The sequence below is a fragment of the Ictalurus punctatus genome, chromosome 26 (genome assembly GCF_001660625.3).
Source record: "Ictalurus punctatus breed USDA103 chromosome 26, Coco_2.0, whole genome shotgun sequence".
Taxonomy (NCBI): domain Eukaryota; kingdom Metazoa; phylum Chordata; class Actinopteri; order Siluriformes; family Ictaluridae; genus Ictalurus; species Ictalurus punctatus.
Window position 1 is genome coordinate 6466230 of NC_030441.2, and position 14912 is coordinate 6481141.

The 14912-nt window shown below is 38.3% G+C and overlaps 1 protein-coding gene across 7 annotated transcripts in view; it reads right to left on the bottom strand.

Moving 5' to 3' along the window:
- The window catches only part of dmd (dystrophin), a 241529-nt gene that overhangs the window by 98857 nt on the left and 127760 nt on the right, over positions 1 to 14912 (bottom strand). For all 7 annotated transcript variants that reach the window (XR_008393479.1, XM_053675989.1, XM_053675988.1 and 4 more), the window contains 4 exons: positions 12822 to 12978; positions 10075 to 10192; positions 9442 to 9710; positions 8095 to 8241 (listed from right to left, as the gene is read on the bottom strand). Coding sequence is in view for 6 of the 7 variants with exons in the window: in XM_053675989.1 (XP_053531964.1) it covers positions 8095 to 8241; positions 9442 to 9710; positions 10075 to 10192; positions 12822 to 12978 (691 nt within the window). In the remaining variant the exon portion in view is untranslated. The remainder of the gene's footprint in view (positions 1 to 8094; positions 8242 to 9441; positions 9711 to 10074; positions 10193 to 12821; positions 12979 to 14912) is intronic.

The following is a 14912-nucleotide window of genomic DNA, read 5'->3' on the forward strand; positions in this document are numbered from 1 at the left end:
GAGGGGGTGTTTTGCGATCACCTTACTCATCCACTGATTTTGGGAAGAACTGGCCAAAAATTTCAGGGGCTCTTATAATGTATGTTATTGGATGGGTCATACTGTAGTATAGCGAGATTTGTGCAGCACTGACTGTGGAGGCATTGCCTGGCCCAGGAAGACCCAGATGGTTGGAAGGCTTGCGCCCCCTACCAACCAAGTGATTCCTCTCTAGAATTTCCCCTTGGAGCATACCATTGGCCCTTGATTTCCCCTAAGGAATAAAGTGACCAAGTAATTGGTGGTCAGCGAGTCTGGCTAAATGCTTCATTGTCCTACCCATATTTTGTGATCATCACAGATAGGTTATTCTGGTCACCTTAGAAAGAACTGGAATGGACCTTTAGAACAGCGTGCAAAAGGGCATCGCTTTGTGCTAGTCCTACTGGACTATGGAACACAATACAAAGATCCTGTGCCTCTTTGCATCATCTTACATGCAGTGTTGTGAGGGTACACTTCAGGTATTGAGGTGTGATTTTGGCCCATTCTTCTAAACATATTTTCTTTAAATCTTGTTCAATTGGATTCGAGTCAGGTGATTTTAGACATTTTAACATCTTGATTTATTTTCTCTGAAACCAATTGAGAGTTTCCTTTGCCCTATGCTTTGGATCGTTGTCCTGCTGGAAGTCCACCCAAATCTCATGTTCATCATCCTGGTGGATGGCAGCAGATTCTTCTCAAGAATCTCCTGGTAAAGGGCTCCATTCATCGTTCCTTCAATTATATGAAGTCTGCCAGTACCATACGATGGAAAACAACCCCACACCATGATGCTTCCACCTCCACACTTCACTGTTGGTGTAGTGTTTGTAGGGTGATGTGCAGTGCCATTTCTTCTCCAAACATGGTGTGTAGTATGAGAGCCAAAAAGTTCAATTTTGCTCTCATGTGACCAGACTACACACTGCCAGTATTTCATAGGCTTGTCCAAATGAGTTGTAGCAAACTTTAAACGAGCTTCGACATGCCTTTTCTTTAGTAATGGAGTCTTGTGGGGTGAGCGTGAGCAGTGGAGTGCATTGCCTATTGTTTTCTCTGTGACGATGGCACCTGCTGCCTCCAAGTGTTTCTGGAGCTCTTTCTGAGTGGTCCTTGCTTCTGGGGCTACTCTTCTGACTATTCTTCTGACTCCCTGGTCAGAAATCTTGCGAGGAGCTCCTGTGCGTGGCCGGTTGATGATAGTACAAACTCAAGAATGTCAGTTCCGGCTATACAACAGGGGTGCTCAGCCACTGTACGCGAGTTTTCACTGTGAGGCCAAGTGCTCCTATTATTACCCACATCAAGTTCTAAATGATTCAAAATAGGCAAAGGTGCTTTGAGGTGACACAGCGAGTCAGGGAAGTGAACTTTGAAGTAAGGTGAACAGACAGTCGATATGCATTACAAATATACAATCTCAAAATCTTAAAACCATGGCCGATTCTGAGAGGGAGGAGCTGGAACTGGATATGAACCTGAAAAATGCAGCTCAATCTATCCCAGTCCCCTGTGGAGACTGCACTTCACCATCTGAGAAAGCAGAGGTTGCCTTTAGGGCCTGTAATTTTATTGGCTGTGTTAATAAATTTGCATGTGGAACATCTAAAATCGTTGCATAGAAGAGTGCCACAGATTCTATTAGCCTGATCATTTAATTCACTCCTGACAGACAGGACAAAAACATCAAAGACCTGCCTGTCAGGAGTGAATTAAATGATCAGGAGTGGAGGTTTCTTAAAAAAAAAAAAGGAAGCTATCTCAGAATTGTCCTGGAGGATTTTGCAGTTTAGCCTTGTACACAACCTACAGTACTATTTATACTAGGCAACAGTCATCGAATTCTTAGAGCAATTTTGCATCTGCCACAGAGGAAAGAAATCAGGGAAACCATTGTCTAAGGAAAGCTAGCCCACTAGGTGGTGGATGTCATTACCATGGCCTATAGATGGTCTGTATACCAGTCCCAGCTGTGAGATACCACTTTACAAGGACCATCTCCTCCTTTTGGGCATTAATTTGAGGTGTGCCCCGTTATTGCAATATGTTAATTTAGTTTTCTTGTACATAAATCTATGGCAAATCTGTACAATCACATTTGGTTATTATTGAATTTCACTTGCGGTATGTATGTAAGTAATACAAAAGTACTGGTTAAATCTATAAGAAGAACATGAAACAAACAATGTCTTGCCCAGACACCTTGCTACAGTACAGTAGATTCTTGACCAAGGACAACATAAAAAAAGTTGTATACACAAGAAATACTTTGTATAGGCCTGTGGAGTTCTGGGAAACAGTTTTATGGAGTGATGAAACTAAACTCGAATCCATGAATCAGCAATATGTCTGATGTAAGAAAGGCAATGCTTATGCCAAAAAGAACACTATCCTCATAGTCAAGCATGAAAGTGGGTCAGTCCTGTTGAGGGTGTGTTTTGCTGCCACAACAACTGGCAAACCTGTAACCTGGCATCATGTATTCTTTAAAACACCAGGCTATTTTGGATAATGTGATGCCATCAATGTGTAAATTGAAACTTGGTTACCACTGGACATTCCAGCAAGACAATGATCCCAAAAATACATCCAAGTCATACAAAGCTTGTTTCAGGGATCCATCCTTAAATTTGTTGAGTGGACATTTCAGTCCCTGGATTTAAATCCCACTGAAAACCTTTGGTTTGGCAGAGGAATAATGGCAAAGATTCCTATAAAGAGGTGTCAGAAGCCTATGACCACATACCACCTCAAAGTACATACTTTCAGCTTTAATTTCAGAGTCTTTACATCCAAATCAGATGAACAGTGTAGCAAATACAGCACTCTGTATAGTCACCTCTGAAAGTATTGAAAGGGCAAGTCCAGTACTTTTGTGTATGATGTACATTGAAGACATTTGGGTTTGGGATCAAAAGATGAATGAGAGGATAGATCAGAATTCCAGCTTTCAAATCCCAATATGTATATTACATCTTCATGTGTTACACAACTTAGAACATGGCACTGTTTGAACCCACCCATTTTTCAAGCGACCAAGAATACTGGGAGCCAATGCACATGTACTGGGCATAGGCCAAACATCAATTTGGAATGTCCTGAAGAAGAAATAAACCAGTGGCGTTCTTACAACCAGACAATGAACAGATCAGATAAGGAAAACAACAGTATGATTGTTGATGACAGCATGATTGTTGATAAATACTGTGATAGCTGTGAAGCACAGGTAACCTTCTTAAAGCACAAAGACCATGCTCTTTGTCCTGTACCCACATACAGCCCCCTTTTAAGCCACCTATGAGGAGGAATCCATGGAAGTGGAGCGTCTAATTCTCTCAAAAGAAATAGAACACCAGAAAGAAGTATAATGTGCCTTTACTTTGGAAGAAAGTGACATTTCAGAGCTAAATGCGATGTACGGCCAAACGTACGGACACAACGTGATCAGGTGAGCAAAAATATCCTACCCACGATAGTAATAGAAGAATAATCCTGCCAGAAAAACAATAATAAACCTACTAATATTTTACAGCATAAATGAACTCTGGGGCAGAAGGAAACATCATGGATGAAAATGTCATAAAAATGCTCAATGTCCCCCTGGTTATTCTTTAAAGCTTCCTAACTGTTAAAGTGCTGAATGGGAGTCCTGGGAAATGGTAAAGTCATCAAATGCAGCAATCCCTAAATGTGCAGAGGAGCATTACACATTAAAACCTTCTCCTTTATGGTCACCTGGTCTGCTCAAAATCCCATACTGCTGCGCGCTCCATAACCCCTCAATATCCTGAAATGGAGGTTAGCTGATTTCATTGAGTTCTTATTGGTCTTCCCTGTATTGCTATGCAGAAATTAAGAAGGAGGTGGATGCGCCAGAACAATACTTCAATCTCCTCAGCAAGTCCAAAGCAGCTAAATCCATCCCTGAAACAAAAGCTGTGGAAGAGTACATAACTAAGGCACTAGAACAAGGATAAATCCACAAAAAATAAGTCAATTCCTCTAATTATTATTTACAGACCCCCAGGGCCATATACTGAATTTCTTAGTGAATTTGCAGACTTTATCTCAAACCTGGTTGTGTCTGTAGATAAAGCATTAATCGTCTGTGATTTTAATATTCATTTTGATAACCCGGAAGACCCTCTGAGAATAGCGGTTGTGTCCATCTTAGATTCAGTAGGGATTAATCAGAACGTAATCGGGCCTACTCATAATGGTGGTCACACTCTTGACCTGATACTAACATACGGATTAAGTATAGAAAATATTATAATTTTTCCGCAGTCTGAAGTTGTCTCAGACCATTATCTTATCTCGTTCATAATACGTATTGATCATAATATTTCCACCTCGTCTCGCTACCGCGTAAAACGTACTTTCACATCAGCTACTGCACCGAGCTTCATAAATAACTCGCAAACATCAGTTAGATTTGGATCACCGTCTGATCCGATAGAACTCGATCAGGCGACTGAAAGCTTAGAGTCGACACTCCGCTAGATGCTAGATAGAGTGGCTCCACTCAAAAGAAAAATAATTAGAGAGAAAAAATTAGCACCCTGGTATAACGATGAAACGCAAACCTTAAAACAGACAACTCGACAATTAGAACGTAAATGGCGTCAAACCAAACTGGTGATATTCCAAACAGCATGGAAGGAGAGCCTACTGAAATATAGAAAATCTCTTGGCGATGCTAGAAAAATCTATTTCTCCACCTTAATAGGAGACAACAAAACCAATTCTAGATTCCTTTTCAACACAGTAGCAAAATTAACTAGGAATAAAACCACTACAGAGAGAAACACAATCATTACATAGCAGTGAAGATTTCATGAAATTTTTCATTGGTAAGGTTGAAAATATTAGACATGAAATACAGGCCATTAAATTAAAACCGGACAGTACTGTAACAAACCCATTACATGACAATGTAGCAATATCAGATCAATGTTTAGAGTGTTTTGCTCCGCTTAGAGAAACCGAACTAGCTTCATTGATCTCTTCAGCCAATTCATCAACTTGCATACTAGATCCTGTGCCTGCATGCATCTTTAAACAGATTTGTCCTGGAGTAATTGAACCACTTTTAAATATAATGAATTCTTCCCTGAGCACTGGCTATGTACCTAAATCACTTAAATTAGCAGTTATTAAACCTTTGATTAAAAAACCTGATCTTGACCCGTCTCAATTGTCCAGCTATAGACCAATATCAAATCTCCCCTTCATCTCTAAGATCTTAGAAAAGGTTGTAGCAAAGCAGTTATGCTCGTACTTACATAGGAATAACATTTATGAAATGTATCAGACAGGATTTAGACCTTATCATAGCACAGAGACAGCGTTAGTTAAAGTAGTAAACGACCTACTACTGGCCTCTGATCAAGGTTGTGTCTCGCTGCTCGCTGTATTATCAATACTGCATTGGCTCCCAGTAAAATCTCACATCAACTATAAAATACTTTTATTAACCTATAAAGCACTAAACGGTCTTGCACCACAATATCTAAGCGACCTTTTGGTTTTATATGATCCGCCACGCCTACTTAGATCAAAAGATGCAGGCTATTTGACGGTACCTCGAATAGTGAAGGCTACAGCAGGGGGAAGAGCTTTCTCTTATAGAGCCCCACAGTTATGGAACAGTCTTCCTATTAGTGTTCAGGACTCAGACACAGTCTTAGTGTTTAAGTCTAGGCTTAAAACGTATTTGTTTACTCAAGCCTACCCTGACTAGATTCTGTTCTACTACTTCGCAGTCATAATTATCTTTTTTCTCCCTCTCTCCTTTCGCCGAGCCCCACATGAATTTATGGATACTAGAGATCCTGATCCTTTCTGCCTCTGGATGGAGCTCAAATCTTCTCTAATTCCAGACTGCTGGGACTACGGCTGCTCCTAACGCCATACAGACTTTGTATAAATCCATAATGAACTTTTTCACACTAACTGTTGTTACCCAGATGAGGATGGGTTCCCTTCTGAGTCGGGTTCCTCTCAAGGTTTCTTCCTCTTAAAACATCTTAGGGAGTTTTTCCTCGCCACCGTCGCCACTCAGTGGCTTGCTCAGTTGGGATAAATTCACACCTTTAATATCTGTATACCGTGTTGATATTTCTGTAAAGCTGCTTTGAGACAATGTCTATTGTAAAAAGCGCTATACAAATAAAATTGAATTGAATTGAATTGATTGAAATGGGTTGGATCAACAGGTCACAAGTGATTGTTCTCACCTGTGTCATTACAAACAGCATACTAATATTCACTTTTTCCTTTCAGTAGAACATGCGAGACAAAGAGAGAAGCAGCAACACAGATGCTCCTTTGAATTTTAACTTCAACTAAGTTGGAACTTGACAAGCCACAAACAGATTACTATTTTGTTTGTTTTTCATTAAGCGAAAATAACCTATTGGCCACAACCCCAAACAACAAAGGAACCACACATGTTTCTGGGGATTGCCTATTTCTATTTCTATTATTCATCCAAGGTTTTAGCACCATTGAAGCTCCTTTGATGTCTCACCTGAATGGAAAATCCAAGAAACACAAACTATGACATAGGGAACCGGGAGCTATTTAGCAGTAAAAATGCACACAAGGAACGGCATCAATGACTGGAGGACATTCCTTATCTGAGTAACCGAATTCTGAACATAGCTACGTTTCCATCCAAGGATTTATTTTTGTGAAAAAAGGTTTAGCGCATCAAAATGTTTACTGATATAGCTGATGGAAACACAAAACGTCGACAAAATTTCACAAGTGTCGACAATCTTTTTTTTTTCGTTTTTGTCGAGAGAAATGGTATTCAAAGAAAACAAAAAGTGTCACGACAGAATTTATCCATCTGTCGGCAGAAGAATAGGAATGTGCGTGCCAACCAGCACACCTTAAACCAGTGGCACAAGATGCACCAAGGAATTATGGTATAAATTTTCATTGGCCTATGCTACATTTGGCAGCCTGATATAATGCTGCATTAATTTTTCTTTATTAGAATTGGAAATGGCTCAAGGGCAGATTTCTTCGGTGATGGACCAAAACTTATGCAATAATTTATTTTTGTTGTAAGGATGACTACGCACCCCACTGTATCGTTAAAAGGCCAATTTGAATGAAATATGCAGAAGACAGCCAATTTTGCAAAAAAATTTTAACGTACTTTCATTTTGTCAATAATAGAAAAGCGCAAAAAGTGGATGGAAAATTGGCTTATGATAGGACGGAGGAGTTTGTACTTTCCTGCTTCTCGGTGACATGAGAAATGTGAGAAAAAAGGAGATCCTGGTATGGGAATAATTTTATATGTCTACTATAATGTTATTAATAACACCTCTGTGTCAGGATCAACTGACTTGTACACTCGAGACTCCTCCCATAAATGTAAATAAATGTCTCCTTATAGAACACATCCTTAGTGATTGTTCTTTTCTTTGTTAAACAACAACACATTTTAATGCATTTATTATTATGCTTAGGTTATGTAAATGGGCTGTTACTATATGAATGATAATTTATAAGAAAGACTGCATTAATATTAACTCATTTATAAAAAATCATTTATGTTACAGTTGTAAACTATTGTCAGAGCCATGCTGTAATAGACAGTTAATTAACTTCAGATTACAAAATGTAACCATGCTGTGGTATTCATCATTGTGATCAACACATTCTTTATTAAAAGAAAAAGGATCTGATTATCACTTGGTTGTGATGTCATAGTGCACGCTCCATGTATGCTACTTAAAATTCAAGCAACCCCAATGGAAAATGCCTCCCCGCGTCCCAGCCTTTGTGTTCGCAACATTGTACCATTCTGGTATTTTAGAAAAGTCCACGTCTTGCCTTGCCTATACTACCTTAAATAGCCTTGGTTTTGTTTTAAAATGTAAATAAAAAATGGTTGTATCCACATATAAAAAATTTACCTCCTTAAGCAAACTTTGGCAAATTATATATATATATATATATATATATATATATATATATATATATATATATATATATATATATATATATATATATATATATATATATATGTGTGTGTGTGTGTATGTATACCTGCAGAAGTCTCCATCGCCTATTGAGATCATCACTCCTCTTCAGGTTGTCTGGAGACAGTTGAATACCAGGCATTCTAAACTGAGAGACTAATTTGTTGACTCGATTTACATCATCCTGAATAGGAGCGATTGAATCCTGGAAATCCTGGATCATAATCATAGAAAGGTGGAGGAAAATTAGATCAACATGAACCATGCAATTAACATCTTACAGCAGCTTACCGACTTTGAAAATGTCCCTCTGTAAATGGTGTGCATTTTCAAAAGCAGACTTGTAATAAACAAAAATGACTATTGTCCTTAGCAGAGAAATCTTGCATAACATTTAAATTTCATGCTGTCAGGTTTTGTTTTTTTTTCTTTTTCAGAATTATATCTACAAAACATCCATGTTTAACTGATATGGGCCCCTTTTCAGGTGTTGGGCTCTATATCATGTGAAGCCGCAAGCTGCATCTTTTTAAACTGCTGCTTATTTTACGTCATGAGGCAGTGTAACATACTCGAAGGAAAGCTCACAGATAGCCATGATTTCAGTTTTTAGCAACAGTACCTTCATATTTATATAAGCACATCTGACACTCAGTTATTTCTTTATTATTAGGTACACCTATCATGTAGCTGTACTGAATAACTATTTTATCAGGTACACCTGCTGCATGTCATTTTGTACAGTTTATTTGCATTTTGTACTGTGGTGATATGCTGGCCCCATCCATAAATGGAAAGGAATTATCTGCTGTCCAGATCCCAGCAACACTAATCCATACTAGCACCATACATATTACTAAGATATCACTGTTGTGCTAAGAATGGTCCACCGACCAATTGTCTGAGGTGGTCCTGTGATCCCTTTCTGCTGATGGATGACAAAATATGCATAAAAGATGGTCTACAGTCAGTATTTCTAACCTACAAAGTGACCTATACAGTAAATTTACCTGATAAAATAAGCAATCAGTGTCGATATCAAGCATTTGTACCTATTAAACAGGCCATCAAATATATTGTTCAACTACTGAAAACCAAAGCTTTAAAGATCATTAACGTAAAACTATAGAATAATCACATAGCATCTGATACATCTCAATATGGCAGTCTCAAAATGTTTAGTTTTTGTCTGACTTTGGCATTAATAAGAAAGATGTATATGCAGTAAAATAATTGTAGGGGCTATTTGCAAACCCCTCTAAAAATCATTAAAACTGTCCTCTGAAACAATCAAAAGTTACAATCAGTTACAATGTGCGCTACTAACAGTTTGACCCCAATAATTTTATTTAATTATCTCACTCTTTCATCGTTGAATGTTGTATAGCAGTATAGTGTGATGCCAAACACTAACCTTAACCATGCTGATTTGGTCACTTAAACTGTCAACAACCAAGTCTCCAACTGGGTCCCAAGAATTGTTTTTAATTTCAGCTTGTTGAAGCTTGATTTCTAACTGATCCGCCGTATCTTGAAGTTCCATCAGCCCCTGCAAAGCTAGCTCCAGCTGTTGCTGCCAGTCTGCTGCAGCTGTACTTAGGTTCCTCCAAAGTTTGCTTACATCCTCTGCTTCCTTGCGCAAAATGCGTTCGACATTTTGAATTCTTTCCTCTGAGCTGGCAACTGGAGAATACATAGGGAGAAAAAAAAACTTCTTTAAGCATTATATGTAACGATACAGGTGTGCATAGTTCTATCCACCTTTTCCCTAAATGCGGAAGTCTTGCCTGGCTCACACCGGAAGCCTGTTTTACATTTCTGTTCTTCATAGTCAAATTAACGCATGTTCCTAGATAAGTTTAGAAACAAAAGAAACAATTTGTACTCCCACCATATAATTACATATAACTGAATAAAAACACACTCATTCCATAATTTGCAAAAAGTCCATATACTGCACACATGCATATTATATTACAGGAAGATTAAATGTCTCCCGTGTAGTAAACTGGGGGTTGTTTCCTGTTTATGACAAAAAAAGGAATACCTCTTTCAACATGTGGTTGTTCGCTTTCTTCACCAGGCATCTCAAACAGAAAACTCTTCACATTATCAAGTGCTCTATTTATTGAAGGCTCTTTTGCACTCAGCTCCATCTTGAATTCCTGTGACACAATGATAAATTCTATTTACTGGAATATTCACAATTTGGAGTTTGCCAAAAGGCACCTGAAGGACTCTCAGACCATCATGAAACAAAGACTGAACTCTTTGGCCTGAATAGTAAGCGTCATGTCTGGAGGAAACCAGGCACCACTCATCACCTGGCCAATGCCATCCATACAGTGAAGCATGGTGGAGGAAGCATCATGCTGTGGGGATGTTTTTAAGCAGCAGGAACTGGGAGACTAGTCAGGATCGAGGGAAAGATGAATGCAGCAATATACAGAGACATCCTTGATGAAAACCTGCTCCAGAGCGCTCTGGACCTCAGACTGGAGCGAAGGTTCATCTTGCAACAGGACAACGACCCTAAGCACACAGCCAAGATAACAAAGAAGTGGCTACAGGTCAAATCTGTGAATGTCCTTGAGTGGCCCAGCCAGAGCCCAGACTTGAACCCGATTGAACATCTCTGGAGAGATCTGAAAATGGCTGTGCACCGACACTCCCCATCCAACCTGATGGAGCTTGAGAGGTCCTGCAAAGAAGAATGGGGGAAACTGCCCAAAAATAGGTGTGCCAAGCTTGTAGCATCATTCTCAAAAAGACTTGAGGCTGTAATTGGTGCCAAAGCTGCTTCAACAAAGTACTGAGCAAAGGCTTATGTAAATGTGCTTTTTTTTTTTTTTTTTAATAAATTTGCAAAGATTTCAAACAAACTTCTTTCACGTTGTCATTATGGGGTATTGTTTGTAGAATTTTGAGGAAAATAATGAATTTAATCCATTTTAGAATAAGGCTGTAACATAACAGAATGTGGAAAAGTGAAGTGCTGTGAATACTTTCTGGATGCACAGCATAGCTGCCAATGGAATTGGGTCACTGGTGTTTATTGATGATGAGACAGCTGCTAGAAGTAGCAGAATGAATTCTGAAGTGTATAGAGCTATACTGTCTGCTCAGATTCAGTCAGCGCTGCAAAACTGATAGGATGGCACTTCACAGTACAAATAATGACCCAAAACATACCGCAAAAGCAACCCAAGCTTCTTAAATCAAAGAAATGGAATGCTCTTAAAAGTCAGTCACCTGACCTCAACCCAACTGAGTATGCTTTTCACTTTTCACTATGTATATATAGGTATACTTGAACAAAACCACAAGGAAATTTTGCTTTTTCAATCATCTATTCAACAGATGTGATATTATGTTGTTGAAAAAGTAAGTACACCCTTTGCCACAGAAGCTAGTATTGCCCCCTCTAGCAGAAATAACTTCTTGTAGGTGTTTTGCATAATTGTCCACCAGTCCCTACATCAGCTTGCTGCGATTTCTGACCACTCTTCCATGCAATATTCTTTCAGTTGCAAGATGTTTGAGGGTTTTCTTGCATGTACAAATCCCCCCACAATATTTCAAATCCGGGCTTTGACTAGCCCATTTCATAACCCTCCATTTCTTCTTTTTGAGCCATTCCTTGGTGGATTTGTTAGTGTGCTTAGGATCATTATCCTGTTGAAAGATCCACTTTCGGTTCAACTTCAACTTTCAGACATAGACACATTATTTTCAAGCAGTCTTTGATATGTTGCAGGAATCACAGTTGAATCAATGAATGCTAGCTGTCCAGTACCCGAAGCAGTGAAGCAACTCCAAACCATAACATTTCCACCACCGTGCTTCACAGTTGGTATGAGGTGCTTCTCATGAAAAGCTGTCTTTGGTCAGCACCAAACATGTCTGTTATTACTGTGGCCAAACAACTCTATCTTTGATTCGTCTGTCCAGAACACATTATTCCAAAAGGCCTGGTGTTTGGCTATATACTCATTGGCAAACTGTAGTCTTGCAAAGGCTTTTTCCTAACTCCCCTCCCATGCAGGTCAAATTTGTGAAATCTCTTTCTGATTGTAGAAGCATGCATTTTGACACCAACGGTTGCAAGACTTACTAGCAGACCCTGTGATTAAAATTTGGGGTTCTTGGAGACTTCTTTGTGTATCAGACGGTCTGCTCTTGGGCTGAATTTGCTGGAATGGCCAGTCCTGGACAAACTGGCAGTCATTTGAATCTGCACCTTTTGTAGATTATATTCCTTACAGAGACTCACAGGCATCCACAACCTTTTTTCTGAAGGCCTTTTTTTATGATGACACCTCACACCTCGATAGCAAAGGGAACACCAGATACTAGATATATGTGGGGTATAAATAAGACAGGTTCCACCTGCACTCCCTAAGTAGCTTCCAATCACTGGGAGCTAATCTTGAACACCTGATTCTAATTTTATGGATTTGAAGGTGTGATAAATGTAGGGGTGTACTTACTTTTTATACTTACATGTGACTGATGTGTTTTTTGTTCATTTAAATAGTGATAATTATTACAAAATGTCAATTTTATATGTCATTTGATAGAGTTTAGTAATAGGCACTGTTTCAAAGAGGATCAAATGTTTTCCTGTCCAAATATGTAAAAAAGCAGATCTCTCCATTTAAGTCAGTAGATTTGAATACAGATATGTGCAAAATATTAACGTAATATTGACTATGACCCACAAAGTGCCTTGAAAATTAGTCTTACTACAAGAACATGACAAGAAACTTATAGTAAAAAGTATGTCATATTAACCTTATGGGTAATCAGTTGCTGACAAACAGCAGGGACATCTCCCCCAACTGGTTTCTGTTGCTCCAGCTCCTCCCTCTTAAGCTGTAGCCACTGCAGCAGACCCTGTAAGGTTAGGTGAAAATGCTTCCACTGTTCCATATTATCATCAAGGTGAATCCTGAGAAAAACATAAGGGACAAAGTATGGCAAAAAACAGCGTAGCAAATAATATATAGATCAAATGTAATGAATAGTGTATCTACATATCGTATATACATCTAGGCACAAGGTCTGAGTTTGTACTTTCTTACAGGAAGATACACCAGAATCATAATCGGAATCAGCTTTATTGCAAAGTATGCTTACACATACAAGGAATTTGTCTTGGTGACAAGAGCGTCCAGTAGTGCACAATAATACAAAACAGCAACAAGACAACAAAAAACAAAAAAAATAATAATAATAATTACATGGAAATTTTATATACATACATACATACATACATATATATATATATATATATATATATATATATATATATATATATATATACACATATATACATACATACATACATACATACACACACACACACATATACACACACACACACACACACACACACACACACACACACACATATATATATAGACTAAGACTAAATTGTGTAATTATTGCTCAATGGGGCAGTTTAACTGTTCATGAGGTGGATAGCCTGGGGGAAAAAAACTGTTCCTGAACCTGACGGTTTTGGCAACAGTTCAAAAAGTAGTGGGCAGGGTGAGTGGGGTACAGAGTGATTTTTCCAGCCTTCTTTTTTCAAACAGTGACAACTTTTTAAAATATAGTAGTCGGCTAAATATATAAGTCTTAAAAAACTGATGTAACACAGTGCCATTATCTGTTTTTGTATTCAGATTTAAACCAGAGTTTGGCCTGGTCTATGACGGAAGGTTTTTATGATGATGACGATATTTTTAATGACAAGCATCGCCGATAATCAATAACTGAATACGTATTCAGTTGCTTATAGGTATAAAAAGAAGAATATAAAAAGAACACACATTAATATTGGTCCAAAATAATGTTTTGCTGACACCTAGCAAACAAGCTGCCTGCAACATCATTGAGACATAATTAGCACACACTGTTGGCTATTATATCTTTTTTCAAATATTAAAAAAAACAATATTAATTAAAAACATTGAAAAATAGACTACCAAATTAAATATTTTTTTTAAATGTCAATTTTTTTTTTAGTGTTATATGATATAAATATATTATGTAATAACCTTTAAAAAAAAAAAGCCAATATAGAAGGGTCTCTGGTGGTGGAATAGCAATCTGCAGAGTCAGTAGGCATATGGAAATTATACACAATAGGGAGTATCATCACACGAACATTCTTTTTCTTTTTATTCTTTTAATTATTATATTATTTCATTATTTTTAATATTACACTGTCCATAGTGCTTTGACTGTGTGCGAAATGCTAGCATTTATAAGTAGAACTTTAATGTAAATGCTATATGTATATAAGGCTAAAAGGGTTTGCGTACAAATTCTAAACATTTTAAATAACAACTGTTGCGCAATGTTTCAAAGGGTCTACCACTGAGCCTAAACATGATTCCACTAGACAGGTCATGTCTAGTGGAAACATTAGAAAAAGTACAATTAATTTCAGTACAGTGAAAAATTAAATAAGCATGGACTTTTTTGTTCACATTTCATTACTGATTCTGAATGTAAACTATATTAAATCTATATTTAAATGTATAAAATGGTGTACAAACCATAGGAGTATGCTACTCAAACCCTCACACTTATACTCTTGGTAGTGGTGGCTTATCGGTTAAGGCTCTGGGTTACTGATTGGAAGGTCGGGGGTTCAAGGGCTCAAGAATCAGTTTGCTCAAGGGCCCAACAGTGGCAGCTTGGCAGTGCTGGGCTTGAACCCCAGCCCTTAACCCTCTCGGCTCCAGGGGCGCTGTATCATGGCTGACCCTGCGCTCTGGCCCCAGCTTCCTGGCAGACTGGGGTATGCAAAGAAAAGAATTTCACTGTGCTCTACTGTATATGTGACCAATAAAGACTCATTATCATGATCAT